This window comes from Sarcophilus harrisii, chromosome 1 (assembly GCF_902635505.1).
Source record: "Sarcophilus harrisii chromosome 1, mSarHar1.11, whole genome shotgun sequence".
Classification (NCBI taxonomy): domain Eukaryota; kingdom Metazoa; phylum Chordata; class Mammalia; order Dasyuromorphia; family Dasyuridae; genus Sarcophilus; species Sarcophilus harrisii.
Genome location: NC_045426.1, coordinates 23,443,458 through 23,459,442, shown reverse-complemented (window position 1 = coordinate 23,459,442; position 15,985 = coordinate 23,443,458). Strand labels below are relative to the sequence as shown.

Below are 15,985 nucleotides of genomic sequence, written 5' to 3'. Positions count from 1 at the left end.
AGAATAATAGCTTCCTTAAATAACCCTCCTCCCCACTCTCAGTCCCACTAGCACTATCACCTTAATAAAGAATTCCAGCTGGGAGGGAAATCTTGGGCAATAAAGCTTTGGTGCTTAAAAAATTAAAAAAAAAAAAAAAAAGAAAAAGAAAGGAAGTTACATCTAGGAAAAAAGGCTCCAGGTTTGTTAACAGCAATAATTCTGATGCAGAAAAGCCCATTTTAAGTCAGATCAAGTATACAGAGGTGTAGCTGATTATTTTGAATAATTAAATGGTGTCAAAACCAGCTGTGATGAATAGCACTGGGGTCTCAATTCATAAATAATTGAGAAGCCAGAGTTGCATTTGATCATCCTGATCAAATCCTGCTCTCTGGAGGATAAATGTTTGTCCTGAATACCATCAACATTGTTAAATGCCTCAATATTCCTGCTCAGTCATCCAGCCCACAGTCAATTGAACTAAATCACTTTTAACACCACGTACATTTGCGGTCCTCATGAATACAAAATGTTTGACTTACACCATTTTCTTTGTGCCTGAATAGGTGCCGTCTTTGGTTAGCGTCTGGCGGTTGGCAATAAATAATTTAAACCCTCCCACTTCTCTCAGAAACTATGTGAACCTCCTTGGCTGAAAGAGAGGAGTCTCACTTTCTACCACCTTTTTGTTTCATTCTGTGGATGCAGGGAATGGATTCGGGAAGGACTGGTTCTAATGCCATCTTGCCACTTCCTATCTGTGGGACCAGGGCTGAGCGGCTTAACCTTTTGAACCTCTCCAGACTAATATTCCTCATCTGTGAAATGAGGGGGTTGGACCTTCTAGCCTCTTGGGTCCCTTCCAGTTCAAAATCTGTTATCCTACCCTTGATTTATCCTGCCTAATAACAATGTTGGTAGGGATTTCTCATTCTAAAGCCATGATGTTAAGGTTGTGGATTGTTTTAAAAACATAGTTTGATTCACTTTCTATCACAATGGGAAACAGTGTTACCTTTGTGACTACCACTGAATTTAGCAGATTCAAAATCTGTTATCTTACCCTTGATTTAAATGGTTGTGATTCACTATCTCACAACTGGAAAGAGTGTTGTCTTTGCGACTACCATTGAATTTAGCAGATTCAAAATCTGTTATCTTAGCAATAATTTTGGGAGGAATCTCTGGTTCTAAAGCCATGATATTAAAGCTCTGGTGATTTTTAAAAAAATAGTTGTGATTCACTATATCACAACTGGAAGCAGTGTTGCCTTTGTATTGAATTTCGCAGATTCAAAATCTGTTATCCTACCTTTGATTTATCTTGCCAAACATCAATTTTTGGGAGGAATCTCTAGTTCTAAAGTCATGATACTAAGGTTATGAATTAAAAAAAAATGGTTGTGATTCATTTTACATCACAACTGGAAACAGTGTTGCCTTTGTGACTACCATTGAATTTAGCAGATTCTCCTTGAAGGATGTTCACGTATAAAGCTAAAGATTATTGTTTTTCATATTACTCTCTGTATCAGACACTTGCAGAGAGTTTATAGTTTTCTAAAACTCAGCTGTCATCGACTCATTGAACGCATCCTGGGAGTAGGTCAGGCAGTTAAGAGTGTCCCCATTTTACAGATGAAGAAATTGAGAAGCTGCTCTGTCTCTTCAAATGACTTGGCCAAGATCACACAGCCAGTTAGCAGCAAGGCAGGAAGAATGGGGAAGTTTGAATTTCAATCAGTGTGCTCCTACTTGTAAACTCTCAAAGTCAAGCTTCTTCTCTTGGGAAGAGGGCAATCTGTTTAACAGCTCATTTACACCCTGTCACTGGTGCACTGGCATTGACTCAAAAGCTGACAGGGGACTTGATGCTACCCTCCACCTTGTTTTCAACCTCTCAGTATCGATCATAGCCATAAGCCTGTGTCTTCACTTGGCTCCTTCCTACTGATGCTCAGAGATGTCACTGGAAGAAGGGGTACAAGGAACTTGCTCTAATCTAAGGGGCAAGGGCTGGTCTGGCAATGCCTCCTCAAAGTTTAAGTTTGGATAGAGGCAGAAATGTTAGTTTTTATCCCATTCCTTTTTCTTTTCTATTTAACTAGAGGCTTACTAATTCTTTGGATTATTCATCAGTCCTTGGAGACTGGGTGCTAGTTGTGGCTTTGGGCAAAACTTAGCTGTGAAGAGCTTCCACACACTCATCCATACCATAGGGATGTAGGGATGTTGTTCAAATGCTGACTCTGACACTCAGTTGTTGTGTAACTCTGGGCAAGTCACATACTATCTCTGAGCCTCAGTTTCCCCAGCAGTAAAATGAAGGTTTGTACTATATGATTTCTAAGGTCCATTTTAGCAGCTCTAAATTTGTGATATTATTCCTCCTCCCCCCTAAAGCCTAATACTCAAGACTTTGTAAAGGAATATGGTTTGAGAAAACTAATGCGTTATCTAATTAGCAACTATTATTATTAATTGGATCATTTGAGAAAGAACTTAATAGAAAATAGAACCCTCTCTTTCTTTGTAGAAGTGGAGGGTTATGGGAGTATGTGATATCAGTCATAGCTGGCTTGGCAGAAATGGACCCTTTTTAGACTGGCTGAGTAGAAAGAGGACCACTTTTAAGGCTAGGAAGGCTTGGATTTAATCCTCCCTCTCAGATACATAATGACCCTGGGCAAGTAATTTAACCTCTGAGCATTCCTGAATACAAGTGGCAGGGAAGATGCTGATCCTTATTGGCATATGAAATTTCCTTCCCTGGGATTCTCTATAGCAATGAAATCATTGGTCCAGGTTCCCTATCCCCTATCACTATTTATTTTTGGCTCGGTAGGTAGAAGAGGGGAGAGGGATCTGCTTGGAAATTAGGGTAACAGAAAAACAAAAGATAGCGATAAAAATAAGATTGATTTTAAATGAAGAAATAGTTTCTATTATGAAAAGGATATTAATCTAAATTCTTATAAGAGTAATAGGCAGTAGAGGGGAGGGGTATTTAAAAGGATATAAAAATGAAAGAAATCACTAAAACAATATAAAATTTTGCAAATTAAAGAAATTAATTTGTGAAAAGAATGCCATTTTGAATTCTGAAAATAATAAAATGAGCTCACATTTATATAGTGTTTTTGGATTTGCCAAGTCCTTTCTATACGCTATTTCTCTTATTTGGTTCTCATAGATATCCCTGGGAGAGAGAGGAAGATAGATATTAACCTTGTTTTTATGGATGAGAAAGCTGAAGTTCACTGTGGCTCCACAATTTAAGCATATATTCTCAGGAAGTCTTAAATTAAAATCTGACCTCAGACACCAGCTGTGTGATCCTCAGTTACTTAACTTCCATCTGCCTCGGCTTCTTCATCTCTAAAATGGTTACCTACTTCCCAGAGTTTTCAGGATTAAGAGATAATATTTGCAAAGTGCATTGCAAATCTTAAAATAATGAGTAAATGCTAATTATTGATATTCCATTAAACTAAGTATATATGCTAAACAAATATTTTATTTAAAATAAAATTTGAATTTAATTTTGAATTGATTTTGAATTTAAAAATAAATTAAATGAATATTTAAAATAAACTTTAAAAAAATGATCGATAAACATGAAGCTGAAGAGTTCTTTCAAAAGCATCCTGAAGTAAAAACAAAAACAAATAAAGCTCCAATACTCAAACCCCAAATACAGGCCAATTTCCTGGAAGCTCAGCTCTGGTTCTGAAACCTACCTCAAAGTCTTCGGAGAATCCATGCTGGTTATTTGAATAGAGCTCACTGATATGTTTAACAAACTGCTTGACAGGAATGGCTTCCATGTCATCTGTAGAAAGGAGAAGAAATTCAGAATCACATGCTAATTCTTCCATGAATCAGGTCCACACTTTTTTTTTTTTTAAAGAAATTTTACTCAATTCAACAAACATTTATTATATGCTTGCACTCTTTGAAGCACTTTGTAATCTCTTTGCCAAATTCAGAGTCTGGTTGTGTTAGCCAGGGCAGATGCACCCATTCGATATCTGAAATTGGGCTCTGGCTGCGGGAGGCCTCTTTGAGCCTCCAGCTTCCTTTGCGAGGTTCTGTGACACAATAATACGCCTATTGGCTCAGGAGTCGGAAGACGTGGTTTCACATCTCACTTCTGCTTACTTCCTGAGCAAACCACTTCCCTTTTCTCTAGAATTTATTTGGTATCACTTTGTGAGAAGTTTCTATTTAACTGGATGGCACGTTTTGATTTCCTTCCTCGATAGAATATAAGCATCTTTAGTTTCCTCATCTGTAAAATGGGGGAGTAGTGCTTGGGCCCCTTTGGGAAGCTTTTCTCCTAATTCTTAAGGTCATCTCCCTTTTTGGACCGCCCCATATTGACTTAGCTGCACAAATGTATTCCAAAGTTCTTTTGAGCACTGGCCTTTTTTTCTTGTCTCTTTTTATATCTTGAGCATGGTACCTGGCGTGGAACAGGTACTTAATATGTGCTTGTTGCAGTGAATCAAATTTGAAATGAAAGGGGGAACTAAGCAAATTCCCTTCATTTTAAGCCTTTCAAGATAATTTTTCTCTGTTACACTACCACACCAAGCTCTTAAATGAAAAGTGACCTCAGTGGGGGACGTCTCTTTGCTGACTAATTTTCTGTAGCCCAGACATGACATTTTATTAGGTTCTCTAATGTAAACTCCCTGTTCAGTGGGCTCACCTTTGAGTATAGAGCAATTACATCCTGCTTCCAATCTTTGAAGTTGAAGCTGTTTTGCACCCACTTGCAGACACATGGCATTGCACCAGTTGGCTTCCGAGGCCAAAAAAAAAATTGCTCAAAATTTTTGATTGAGGCAGCTGTGCCTGAACGATGCCAAACAACCAGTCTGACTGAAGTAGCTGGATCTTTTGGAATTGTCAGGACCTGGGAGTGGGTTCTAGAAGGCCGTCCAACCCAATCCGTGGTCACCTGCCTCATTTCGAAAAGACAGTTCTAGACCTTGTGGTGCTCATTCAGCTATAGTACCTATTTTATGTTAAACATGAATTTATCCACTCTCATCTGGCATTGTCAGTACTGCCAGAAAGCCCACTGCTCATCTCCGGAACCCCCTAATTTCTTCCTTCCTCCCCAATATTTCTTTTTTTTTAAAAAAAAATTCTATCGGATTTTGAAGATAAACAGCAGACATGATATTTACTTTATTCAGAGTGAAAGATCTTTGGCAAACGAACAAACATCTAAACTGTCACAGATGCTTTTCTTAGCAAAGGGTATGAAGAGATGTATGTGTAAATGAGGTCCTACTTTGGCAAGAATTTTATAGATCCAGGCCTGACAATCTGATTTCTCTTTATTCGGTGACAGTTACCATTGACTATGTCATTACTACTCCACTTCCATTCGGGAGAGCAAAGCTCTGGGGCGGCTTTTTGCATCTATTGACATTTTCAAACTGGAATCATTCTTAAGGGGAAAATCACTTGTCTCTTTCTGCTTCGTTCAAGAAAGGCAAGAGCATGGGCTTAATCCAAGTGGTTATCGGAAGTGAAATCTGATCAAAATGCTTGCATAAGAAGTTAAAAACTTAATCATTTAGGAAATCTGCCTAAAGACGAACTTACTAAAATCACAAGTATTTTTTTTTTTTTTTCTGAATTTGAGGCAGACGCTTAGATATAGCAAAAATCAGCGATGCCCAAGAAATCCCAGGATTCCAAAACGGACATGATATGCAGTAACAAAATAAACTGGGCCAAAATTTTCCTCCCAAAAGATTTCAGAGGCTGTAGAATTGAAGGAAATTTTCAAATTAATCCTATCAATACTTCCTATATAAAATATTCTAAGTAGAAAAGAGGCATGGAGAGAATAAGTGATAAGAAAAGAACTCAAGCTAAGGGCAAGAAAGGATTAACTGTGGAGACAACTTGCAGAACATTTAAAGATAATCAAAGGGCTTTAAAGATAATCAAATATGGAGGAAAATAAATCTTCCTCCCCTAGATCTCCCCTTCAAAGGTTCCTAATTTCTTCCAAAGCTAAACTCGGTTGGCACTTCCTACAGGAAGGTTATCATGATCCTCGCATTTGCTGATCCCTTCTTTCTAGAAATTACTTGCTATCACTTTGTATATTTTGGATTTAATTTTATGTTTTGGTTTCCCCACAATAGAATGTGAGCTTTAAAAAGGAAGAAACTTGGTTTTGTTTTTTTTGTTACTTAGTATAGTAGTACCTGGCACATAGTAGGTGTTTAAAAATGCTAGTTGAATTAGTAGACAAAAAAAAAAGGATAAACCATATCTACTCAAAGAATATATATATATATATTTAAATTGTCAAACACTTGTAAAGAAGAGAAAAAAAAAACTATAACTCCAAATCCTTTTAACAAACATAGCAGGCTAAGCAAATCAAGTTTCCTTACTGGCTATGTCCAAAAGTGTGTGTCTCATTCTGCATGTTTAGTTTTTCATTAGAGTAAAGAATCATAAATTAAAAAAAAAAAAAGCAACCAAATAAGCAAACAAAACCAAAACCAACCTGGAAAGAAATCCAACATGTCAAAAGGTATTAACTTGGTAAATATTTGACCACAATCTGCAGCCTTTGTTATCCACTAGGTATTTCTTCCCTATTTGTTTAGAAGTAGAGGAGACATTACTGCTGTCATGAGGGGAACTGAGCAATTTAATAATTTAATAGGTTTTTCTGGGGAAGCTCATTTCTAACACTAGATGTTCCTATTATGATAGCCTAGAATCCAGGATTTCTAGTGACTTCAGAGACAAAAGTGCAAGTGAAAACCATTTTATGAGTTAACTTACCAAGGAAGAGCATGATGTAAGTTTTATCAAAAATATTTCTTGGAATCACAGCCTATTCTGTTAATTCACAGACCCTCAGAGTTACCAAGGACCTCAGGCAATCTAGCCTGACTCCATACCCGCATAGGTACCTCCCTCTACAGTTTCCTAAAGAATGGTCATCTAAGCTGCAACTTAAAAGTATCTATTGATAGAGAACTCATTCATTTTTTTTTTGGGGGGGGGGGAATCTGTTAAGAAACTATCTTTCTCACCCAGAAGAGTGCTTTTTACATAATTTTTGTCTTTGTGGTTCAATGCTTTCAGTTATGTCTGATTCTTCATGACCCCATTTGGGGTTTCTTGACAAAGATACTTGGCAAAGATTCCTTTTAAAGATAAGGAAACTGAGGCACCAAGGAAGTATCTGAGGCAGGATTAGAAGTCAGGAAGAGGAGTCTTGCTGGCTCCAGGCCTGGCATTTTATCCAATGCATCACCTGACTGCCTTTTCGATGTAACAGAAACTTGATATTAATGCCTGTTGAATTGAATTAGTCTTATCTCACTGCTTACCTTTGTCTGGATGCTCTATGGCTTGTTAATAGCCTTAAAATGTTTTGTTTAATTGATGATTCTCATCAACTTAGTGTATAAAACATGAATAGAAACTCCTGTCCTATTACTGATATTTGTTAACTAGAATGACCCAATTTCATAAAATTATATTTTTATCAAAGGAAGATTAAACTGTACCCCTTTGAGGACTCCCAGAAGCCAACAATGAGCTAGCATACTGCAAGTTATACTAAACTGCCTTAAAATTTTCTTTATTGACTACCATCACTCACCAGACAATTCTGTATTCCTGCCTTCAATCAAAGTCAGTGAAATTCAGAAGCTACTCCACTTTTTAGCCTCTGGAAAAATGATTGAAATCTGCTGACTAATTAGAAGGTCAATAGATATTCTTTTTGTTAAATTCTTTTGAAAAATGCTAGAAGTAAAATGATAAAATTATTGTAGCTTGTAGGTATTAAAAATAAGAAAGAAGAGCAGATGGCTAATATGTTACATTATGTTAGTTTTTAATCTTGTAAATCATGATACTGTAAGTAATTTTCTTTTGGAATCTTTTTTTTTTTTTTTTGAGCATCTTAAACACATTCTTCAAGGTCTATAATTTAAGGATATCATTTTAGGCCTATAACATAAGATCAATCTTTATATTATATGTAGGAACACAAGCTCAAGGACTAAGCTCCTATCTGAGTGGGTGGGATGGAGGCAATGGCAGCTGAATTGGGCTCATCCACATTTCCTCCCCATCCCCAAATCTTAAACTCTAACACTTGGACAGAAGGCTTTAAAAAGTGAACTTTTGCCTTATTTTGCTACAGATCAAACCTAGGAGAAGCCTTTCCTTCTTGCCCATCCAACTGCCAGCTCCCCATATGTGCTGGCTTCCATAATTAGACTGTGGCAGGGACTTTTTTGCTTGCTTATCTTCAGAGTCTAGCACATAATAAATACTATATTTGTCTATCCCTGACACAAAAAGGGGAAGCAATTATTTTACATTTTCTGGTAGTGAATGTTGGATATGTCCAGTGGATATAATTACCTCTGGAGAATCCACCAGACAAATATTCTTTTAATTACTTACTGGACACTCAGCCCTGATCTAGGTGATAGAGGAAAAGGGATATTCTCTAATCCCTGCCCTCAAAGAATTTACAATTGAATCAGGGAGATGAGATTAGCACTCATCAAGCAGCAATAAGACAAAACTAAATGAAGCGCTAAATTGTGTATTACAGACATTTACACTATGGCCAGTGAAGACTGAGCACTACTGAAGGTTTAGTGAATGTGGATTTTAAAGAATAGGTAAGTTTCAGATAGGCTACTAAAGAAAGCCATTGTGAACCTCTTGACACTTGCATTCAATGATGTATTCTCTCTTTAAAATGTGAGCATCTGGATATAGGTATTAAAAATAGTATTTAGGGAGTATTTAGTTTTTTTGGATGATAGGGAGTATTGAGTTTTTTCCTCACCTAGAAGAGAGCTTTCTATATAATTTTTGTTGCTTTGTGGTTCAGTATTTTCAGTTGTGTCCAACTTTTTATGATCCCATTTGGGGAGAAGGAGATTTTCCTGGTGAATAGAGTGACAAGAGCCATATATGGAGGCAAGAATGATTCTGGCCTATTCACAAGACAGTAACAAGACCATCTAGATTTTGAGGTGGGACATGCATTAGTAAATGAATCATTCAATTCAGTAATATTATAGAAAGCTGTATTCCTGATTGTCTGGACTTTTCCCAGAATGCTTCAGAAACTCACTCTACCTCAGGTTTTCACACATTGGAAACACCTTCCACAATCTCAGATTAACTGATTTTTCTCAGAACCTCCATTTCAATGAACAGACGCCGAAACCTGCCATTTTGCATTATTTTGTAGACGACACTTCTGATTGCAAATTTTCTTTACATTTTCTAGGAGCAAAGAACCTTCATCATTTGTCCCTCCTTCCCCTTTTAGCTTCCGTATGTGTTGTTTTCCCATTTGAGATGAACTCTTTGAGGTCAGGGATTGTCTTTCTGCTTTTATTTTTATTTCTAGGACTTAGTACAATGCCTGACATAAAATTAAGTGATTAATGCATATTTAATACTTGAATGATTACACTGGAATATATTGGAAGTAGTGAGAAGTGTCCAGGGCCCTAGTGGTTGTATAATGAATACCAGGGAGCCAAGCAAAGCAGTGTAGATGTAATGCAGTTAGAAAGGGAGTCACTAAAGCTTTGGGAGAAAAACCCATATGATGATAAGCACTCTTAAGGCATTTAGTAATCCGTAGGATGTGCTAGAGTGGAGAAAAGACTGGTGGGAGGGTAGAGGACAAAGAGAGAATAGAGAAGAAACAAGAAGATGGACAATGAAGAGAGGAATAACTGAGATTTCAAGTTTTAAGTTGGTGATCTAGAAACGGCTGGGCCATTGACTGGTAAAGGAAATCTGGGAAGAGCTGGTTCATCAGGGAGAAGAGAGAGCTTTAAGGACCAAGAAGAAAGGAGAAGAGAGATGGAGGAAGGAAGAGGAAAACAGAAGGAGAAGGAGGGAGAGGGAGAGAGAAAGAATAGATAAACAAGCCACATTGCTGACCATGTGATGTCAAGAGAAAGGGAAATTTGCCTGGACATTGGATGTAGCAGATATATAGAATGGTACAGATGAGACTCACCAGGAAATGCAGGAAGGCTGGGTCATGATTTGGTTAAAGCGCTCTCATCAATAAGATCATAGAAAGACAAACTCCCTGGAAAGTTTCTAGATTGCCAAAGGAATGATACTGAAGGGTCAGGACTGTATTTTTACTTTTAATATCACCAGTAATCACTTGTTAAATTGATAAAGGAAAACAGGAAGAAGTTTTGATCAAAGAACAAGCACTTATTAAACACCTACTATGTCACAGGCATAAGAAACCTAGGTGGCTCAGTGGATAGAATGCCAACCCTGGAACAAGTAAAACTAGAGTTCAAAGATGACCTCAGCCATTTACTGACTGGGTGACCCTGGGCAAGTCAATTCACTTCTCATTTGTAGGTTCAGAGCACAAAATTATTAAAGGTGGGAAAGGGGACTGGTATAAGAAATTCCCCGGTGACGAAGCCTTCAACTGCTGCAGGTCAGTCCCATTTCTCCAAATAAGTCTCTGAGAGCAGTTTGAAGCTCTAAGAGTTTAGGGAACTAATTCAGGGTCACACAGGCAAGACTGAACAGAGAGTCTCCTGGCTTCAAGCTCTATGCACTGCAATACCTAGCTGCCCTTACCCAGTGAGTAGTGTACTGGGTTTTAAGTTCAGTGTTGCCAAGTCTGGAAATTGGGCTGGGATCCATTTCATTCCAAAAAACCAAAAAACCAAAAAAGACCAGTCTGTAGAAATAGCTAGGTGAGGCAATGAATAATGCCCTGGGGAACCGGAATTCAAATCTAGCTAGAGACCCTCACTAATAGTGGGATCATGGGCACATCCCTTGAACCTGTTTGCCTTAGTTTCTCATCTATAAAAAGGAGATAATAATAGCATCTACACTGAAGGGATGTTGTGAAGAACAAATGAGATATTTATAAAGCACTCAGTCAAGTGTCTGGTACAAGTAAGTGCTACATATATGTTATTATTATTGTGAAAGGTAGTCTTAAAGAAGCCTTTTAAATCTCAAAGAATCCTGTATGATTAATGTAATTAATGGTGTCATTAATGTCAACCAATTAATTGTTAATATAATAAAGGATGTCACTAATGAGAGGCTCTGAGATATAGCAGATAGGGAGCTGGGTTTGGTGTTGGGAAGAGGCAGGTTCAAGTACCACCCTGACACAAACTGACTGTGTGATCAGGGGTACTGCTCATGCTCCCAGTGTCCCTGGTAGTTTTAAGATGGGAAGTTGCAGAGCAGGTACAAAGCTACATCAATCATGGGCGTTTGATCTCTGAGGATTCCCTGTGTTAATGAAAGCACAGGCTGATTATCCTCCCAAAATGAGTTAACAGAAAAAGTTAAATTGTGTCCAGTAATGGTCCTGTCTTTTCTATGGTGCTTTAAAAGTTTGCAAAGCATTTTACATACATCATCCATCAATCAAAAAGCATTTATGAATTACCTATTCCGTGTCAAACAGTGGGCTGGATCGATCTAAGGAATACAAGCTCACAGTAGGATGAATCCAAACATCTCATTTTACAAATGAAGAAAGTGAGTCTTGGAAAGGCAATATTGTCTCTTGAAGGTAGAATTCAAGCCTGCTAGGAACTGTACCACCAACAGCATTATTGGTGGAAGGAACCATGGAAAGAAGACCAAGGTTCAGAGGAAGACTTATCTCTACTGTTAATGCTCAAGCTATGAAGCTGGGTTCAAATCTCACTTCTGATACTTGGTAGTTCATGATTGTTTTTTAGCCTCTCAGGGCCTCAGTTTCCTCATCTTGGGGGGGGGGATGGACCTCACGATTTCTAGGGTCCTTCCAGCTCTCAAGTTAGAATCCTAGGAATATGGGCCAACCATTTCTCCTTCCTCATTCTTAGTGTTTTTGTAGGAATGAAAAGAGGTTCACTAATCACTTTATAGAAGGTTACAGGGGGTTTACACTTGTCTCCAGACAAGACAACAAATGTCAAAATCACAAGCTCTAGAAAAGTAAGCTTCATCATTATGATTTAGAACTTTAAGGAAGGAATGGGATAGTGCAATCAGAAAGAGATTTCATTTACAACTATCCTTATGTAGCCAACTAACATCAGAGCAAGGGCACTCTAGGGGCCTGGATCTTTTTCCTTCTGGTCTGTTTGCCTGTTCTAGCTCTAAGTGACCTGCCCTCCAAATTTGACAAAGTTTGCACCTAACCCAATCTAGGAGGAATCAAAGAGATCTGACTTTTGATTGCAAGGGGAAGCCAAGAACTCCTCCTAAGTTTGAATCCCACCTTAGATGCTTATTATGAGAAGAGATGCTATGAGCAATAAGACATAGGACACATTATCTAATTTCTCTCAGCCTCAGTTTCCTCAGCTGTAAAATAAGAATGATAACAGTGCCTACCTTACAGGGTTGTCGGGAAGAACAAATGAGATAAAATTTTAAAAATGCTTTGAAAACCTTAACACACTTTATTAATATTAATTGTTGTTGTTGTTATTATTTATGGAGAAGGCCAAGGATTATGCTTCAGGAAAAACTCACATATAGAGAACAGGAAGAGAAATAGGAGCAAATGAAGGAAACAAAAATAATCGGGAAGGGAGGAAAACACATTAATATAACTCTTCAATAATAAATGGCCTAAAATATTTGGCAAACCAAACATTGAGAAGACTTTTTCTGGATGTCCCTTTCAAGCAAATAGTAGTTGACAGAGAAATTTCAAGCCTCTTTCAAGGTAGAACATTATTATTATTATTATTATTTTGCATCCAAGAAAGAGACCTAATCAAAGTTTCTAATAAAGCTGAAATGAGTATGTGTCATCAAGGAAGGCATGAGCACCCCCATTAGGAGAGAAAAAGCAGATTCTCTTTAGCCCAACTCACACAATACAGGGAAGAACACAAAAGACAGATATTTTATTTCTTGCCATAAAAATCTCTTTTCATTTATGACACAATAAAGTCAGTAAAGAAAGGGCTTGATGTTTGTCAAAAGACCAATGAGTCTCCTCTAGAGATCATCTCTGTATGAATAAAATATGCCAGCCAGGTTGGTTAAATCTCAAGGGTTTGGAACTTCACATTTTAGACCCCTCCCCAGTCTGGGACCCTACTAAAGGCAGTGACCTTCAAAGTGTCAAATGCACTTTAACTGCTGAGTGGCCAAGTACCAGGAGAGAAAGTTCTAGCTGATTTGTAGTCCTTCAGTGAACAGCTAAATATTTCTTAGAATCATTTTTGTTGGGAAATTAACTTTTCATCTTTTTAGAAAGAAGTCATTTCTAAGCACATGATACTGTGACAAGGGAAGTGGGGCCTTTTTAACGTGGTCTATCTACACTTTTAGGGCCAGAACAATTTTATGGCAGATTTCTGAATGGGACTTGTTTCTGATATTAAAAAAGAGAATGTTACATGACAGATGTCTTCATAAAAAATTTATATGTTGAAAATATCAAGGAATGTTCATAACATGAACATTATTTATGAATTGCTACATAATAATATCTAATGTGTTTACATACATAAATACATGTACAAAATATATAGCACCCAAATATATATGTGTATACAAGAAGATATATATGTGTATGTATGTATATATATTATACATATTGATATATAATACATGATATATTATATTTATTAATTATATGTATACAGGAGATACAAGCAAGACAGTGGGAGAGAAAGATAGAAGAATTGCATGATTCTGGTCTTAAAGTGAGGAAGACCCAGCTTTAAGAATTGTCCTTGACTTGAACTCTTTTTTTTTTTTTAACCTCATCCAAGCTTTTAATGTCATAATGTCCCAGAAAATTCTGGAAATCTAAATTTCAGACAGTGATTTATCTCCATTGGTGGAAAGACTTTCCATACCAGTAGTTCCCCACCTGTACAAATCATGGATCCAGCAAAAAAAAAAAAAACAAATGATGTTGATGACACTTTGATTAAAGATGCAATGAATGTTTTTTTTTTTTCAGGTGACCTTCTTTAAAATCCCCCCAGGTCAAAGGGATATCTAATTCTGACATTAGATAAATGTATAATTCTAAAGGGATAGAAATCTAAAGAAGTATCCTTCCTAATTCTAATTTAGGGGAAGCATACTCAGGAGGGATAGTTGAGGTTACCATCTTGTATTACTTCTTATTTTTTCCCCAGCACATCACAGAGTACCTGGTACATAATAAACCTTAATGAATGCTCATTGACTGTAAAAAGACATTTGTTATCAGCAAGGATAGACTAACATGAAAATGTTATCCTTAAATTTTAGGCCTCCTCCATAAGAATCTATAAAACTCAACATGGCGACTGGCCATAAATAGATAAACTATTTACAATAGTTTAAAAAATTCACAATTCAATTTCAATATTCAATTCATGCTGGTGCACATTTATCTTTCTATCTGTCTAGATGAAAACTGATTGTTCACAGCCTGACACACCACAGCTGACTGTGTATTAATTTGTGTTAAAGGAATTTAAAAACAAATCTATCTTGCCTACATGGACCTCTCTTATCTCCTTCTCCTGGATCCATTAGTAGATTGATGGGCCTTCTCTCAAAAAGAAGGAAGATAATAAAGATGACTAGAACTATTGGGGGTGACTTTATTTTTTTAAGACAGGAGAAATGGACAGCCAAAAAGTGCTGAGGAGTCAAGAATAGGACTTATCAACGAATAACAATCAATCAATAAGCATTTGTTAAAAATTACATGCCAAGTGTCCTATGGGCATTGAGGACAGAAACACAAAAACAAAAGGCTCCCCTGATTCTCAGATGGCATCCTTTTGGGTGGTGCCTTTTTTGATCAATTCTCCTCATTTAAGCAATGGGCTCTAAAAATGTAGCATCCAGAACACCAGGATAACCATGATAAATGTCATTATCAGAAGAATGAGAAACACATAAACAAGACTCTAGCATTCATTTTTTAAAAGAAATTTAAGATGCTCTGAACCTTCAGTGCTGGTTTCTTTGGACACCAGAAAGGTCATTTAATGACAATCTTCTCTCAAAAATTTCCTAGTCAAGGGTCAACGGCAAATTTATTTATACAACTGTGTCTGTGTTGACTTGACTCAATAGCAGAAAATTTGAATTTAGATAAATTAGGGAATCACAAGTCATTATAAAGGGATTCACCACAGGGTTCCTTTAAACAGTAAACTCCCCATGCGACATTTAAAATTCCATTCACAAAAATGATTGAGAGCCCTTGTCAAGGGCACAGCTGCTACTATGCAAAATGAGGTGTATCTATGGATCGATTGTAGATTTATAGCCCAATCCCAAGGTTTTATAGATGAGCAATCTGAGGCCCAGAATGGGAAGTGACTTGTATAAAGTCACAGGGCTTATTGATGGAAGACTTGGGACTAGAACTAACATCCAGCATTATTTCTGCATAAAATACTACCTGTGACTGAGTGGAAGGATTTAGGCTCAATGGGGGAAAAATGTATACTTAAAGAGACCTTCCATAGACACTAAGCTTTATCCCACATTAAATATGGTTTTGCATGGACTGGGAAGATTTGTTGATGAAAAGACTGTAGAAATTATTCATGATAATTATTGATGATGAAAATGAAGATGAAAAAAAAATCTTATTGAAAAGATCTTACAAAGAAGAGGCCACCAAATCATCCTGTCTAAGTCATCTAACCCCTAAGTTTTCATTTTCTCATCTGTGAAATGGGAATAATAATACTTTAAAAGCTTTTAAAATCTTAATATCCCTGACAAATGTCTGAGCCAGACTAGAAAGATCAAATTCAACATAGCCAACCTTCAGTAAATTTCTGAAGTGGTTATTATTTGTGTGACCTTGGGGAAGTCATGTGAGCCTCAGTTTTCTCATCTATAAAGTGAAGGAGTAAAACTAGATTATTTTCTAGGATCCCTTTCAGTTACTACCTGATGATTTTTTTTTATTTATTTGCTTCTTACAACA

The 15,985-nt window shown here is 37.0% G+C and overlaps 1 protein-coding gene across 2 annotated transcripts in view; it reads right to left on the bottom strand.

Annotated features, from left to right (window-relative positions):
• The window catches only part of PTPRG (protein tyrosine phosphatase receptor type G), a 771,239-nt gene that overhangs the window by 52,389 nt on the left and 702,865 nt on the right, over positions 1-15,985 (bottom strand). For both annotated transcript variants that reach the window (XM_023498086.2, XM_023498087.2), the window contains one exon: positions 3,723-3,814. In XM_023498086.2, coding sequence (XP_023353854.2) covers positions 3,723-3,814 — 92 coding nt within the window. The remainder of the gene's footprint in view (positions 1-3,722; positions 3,815-15,985) is intronic.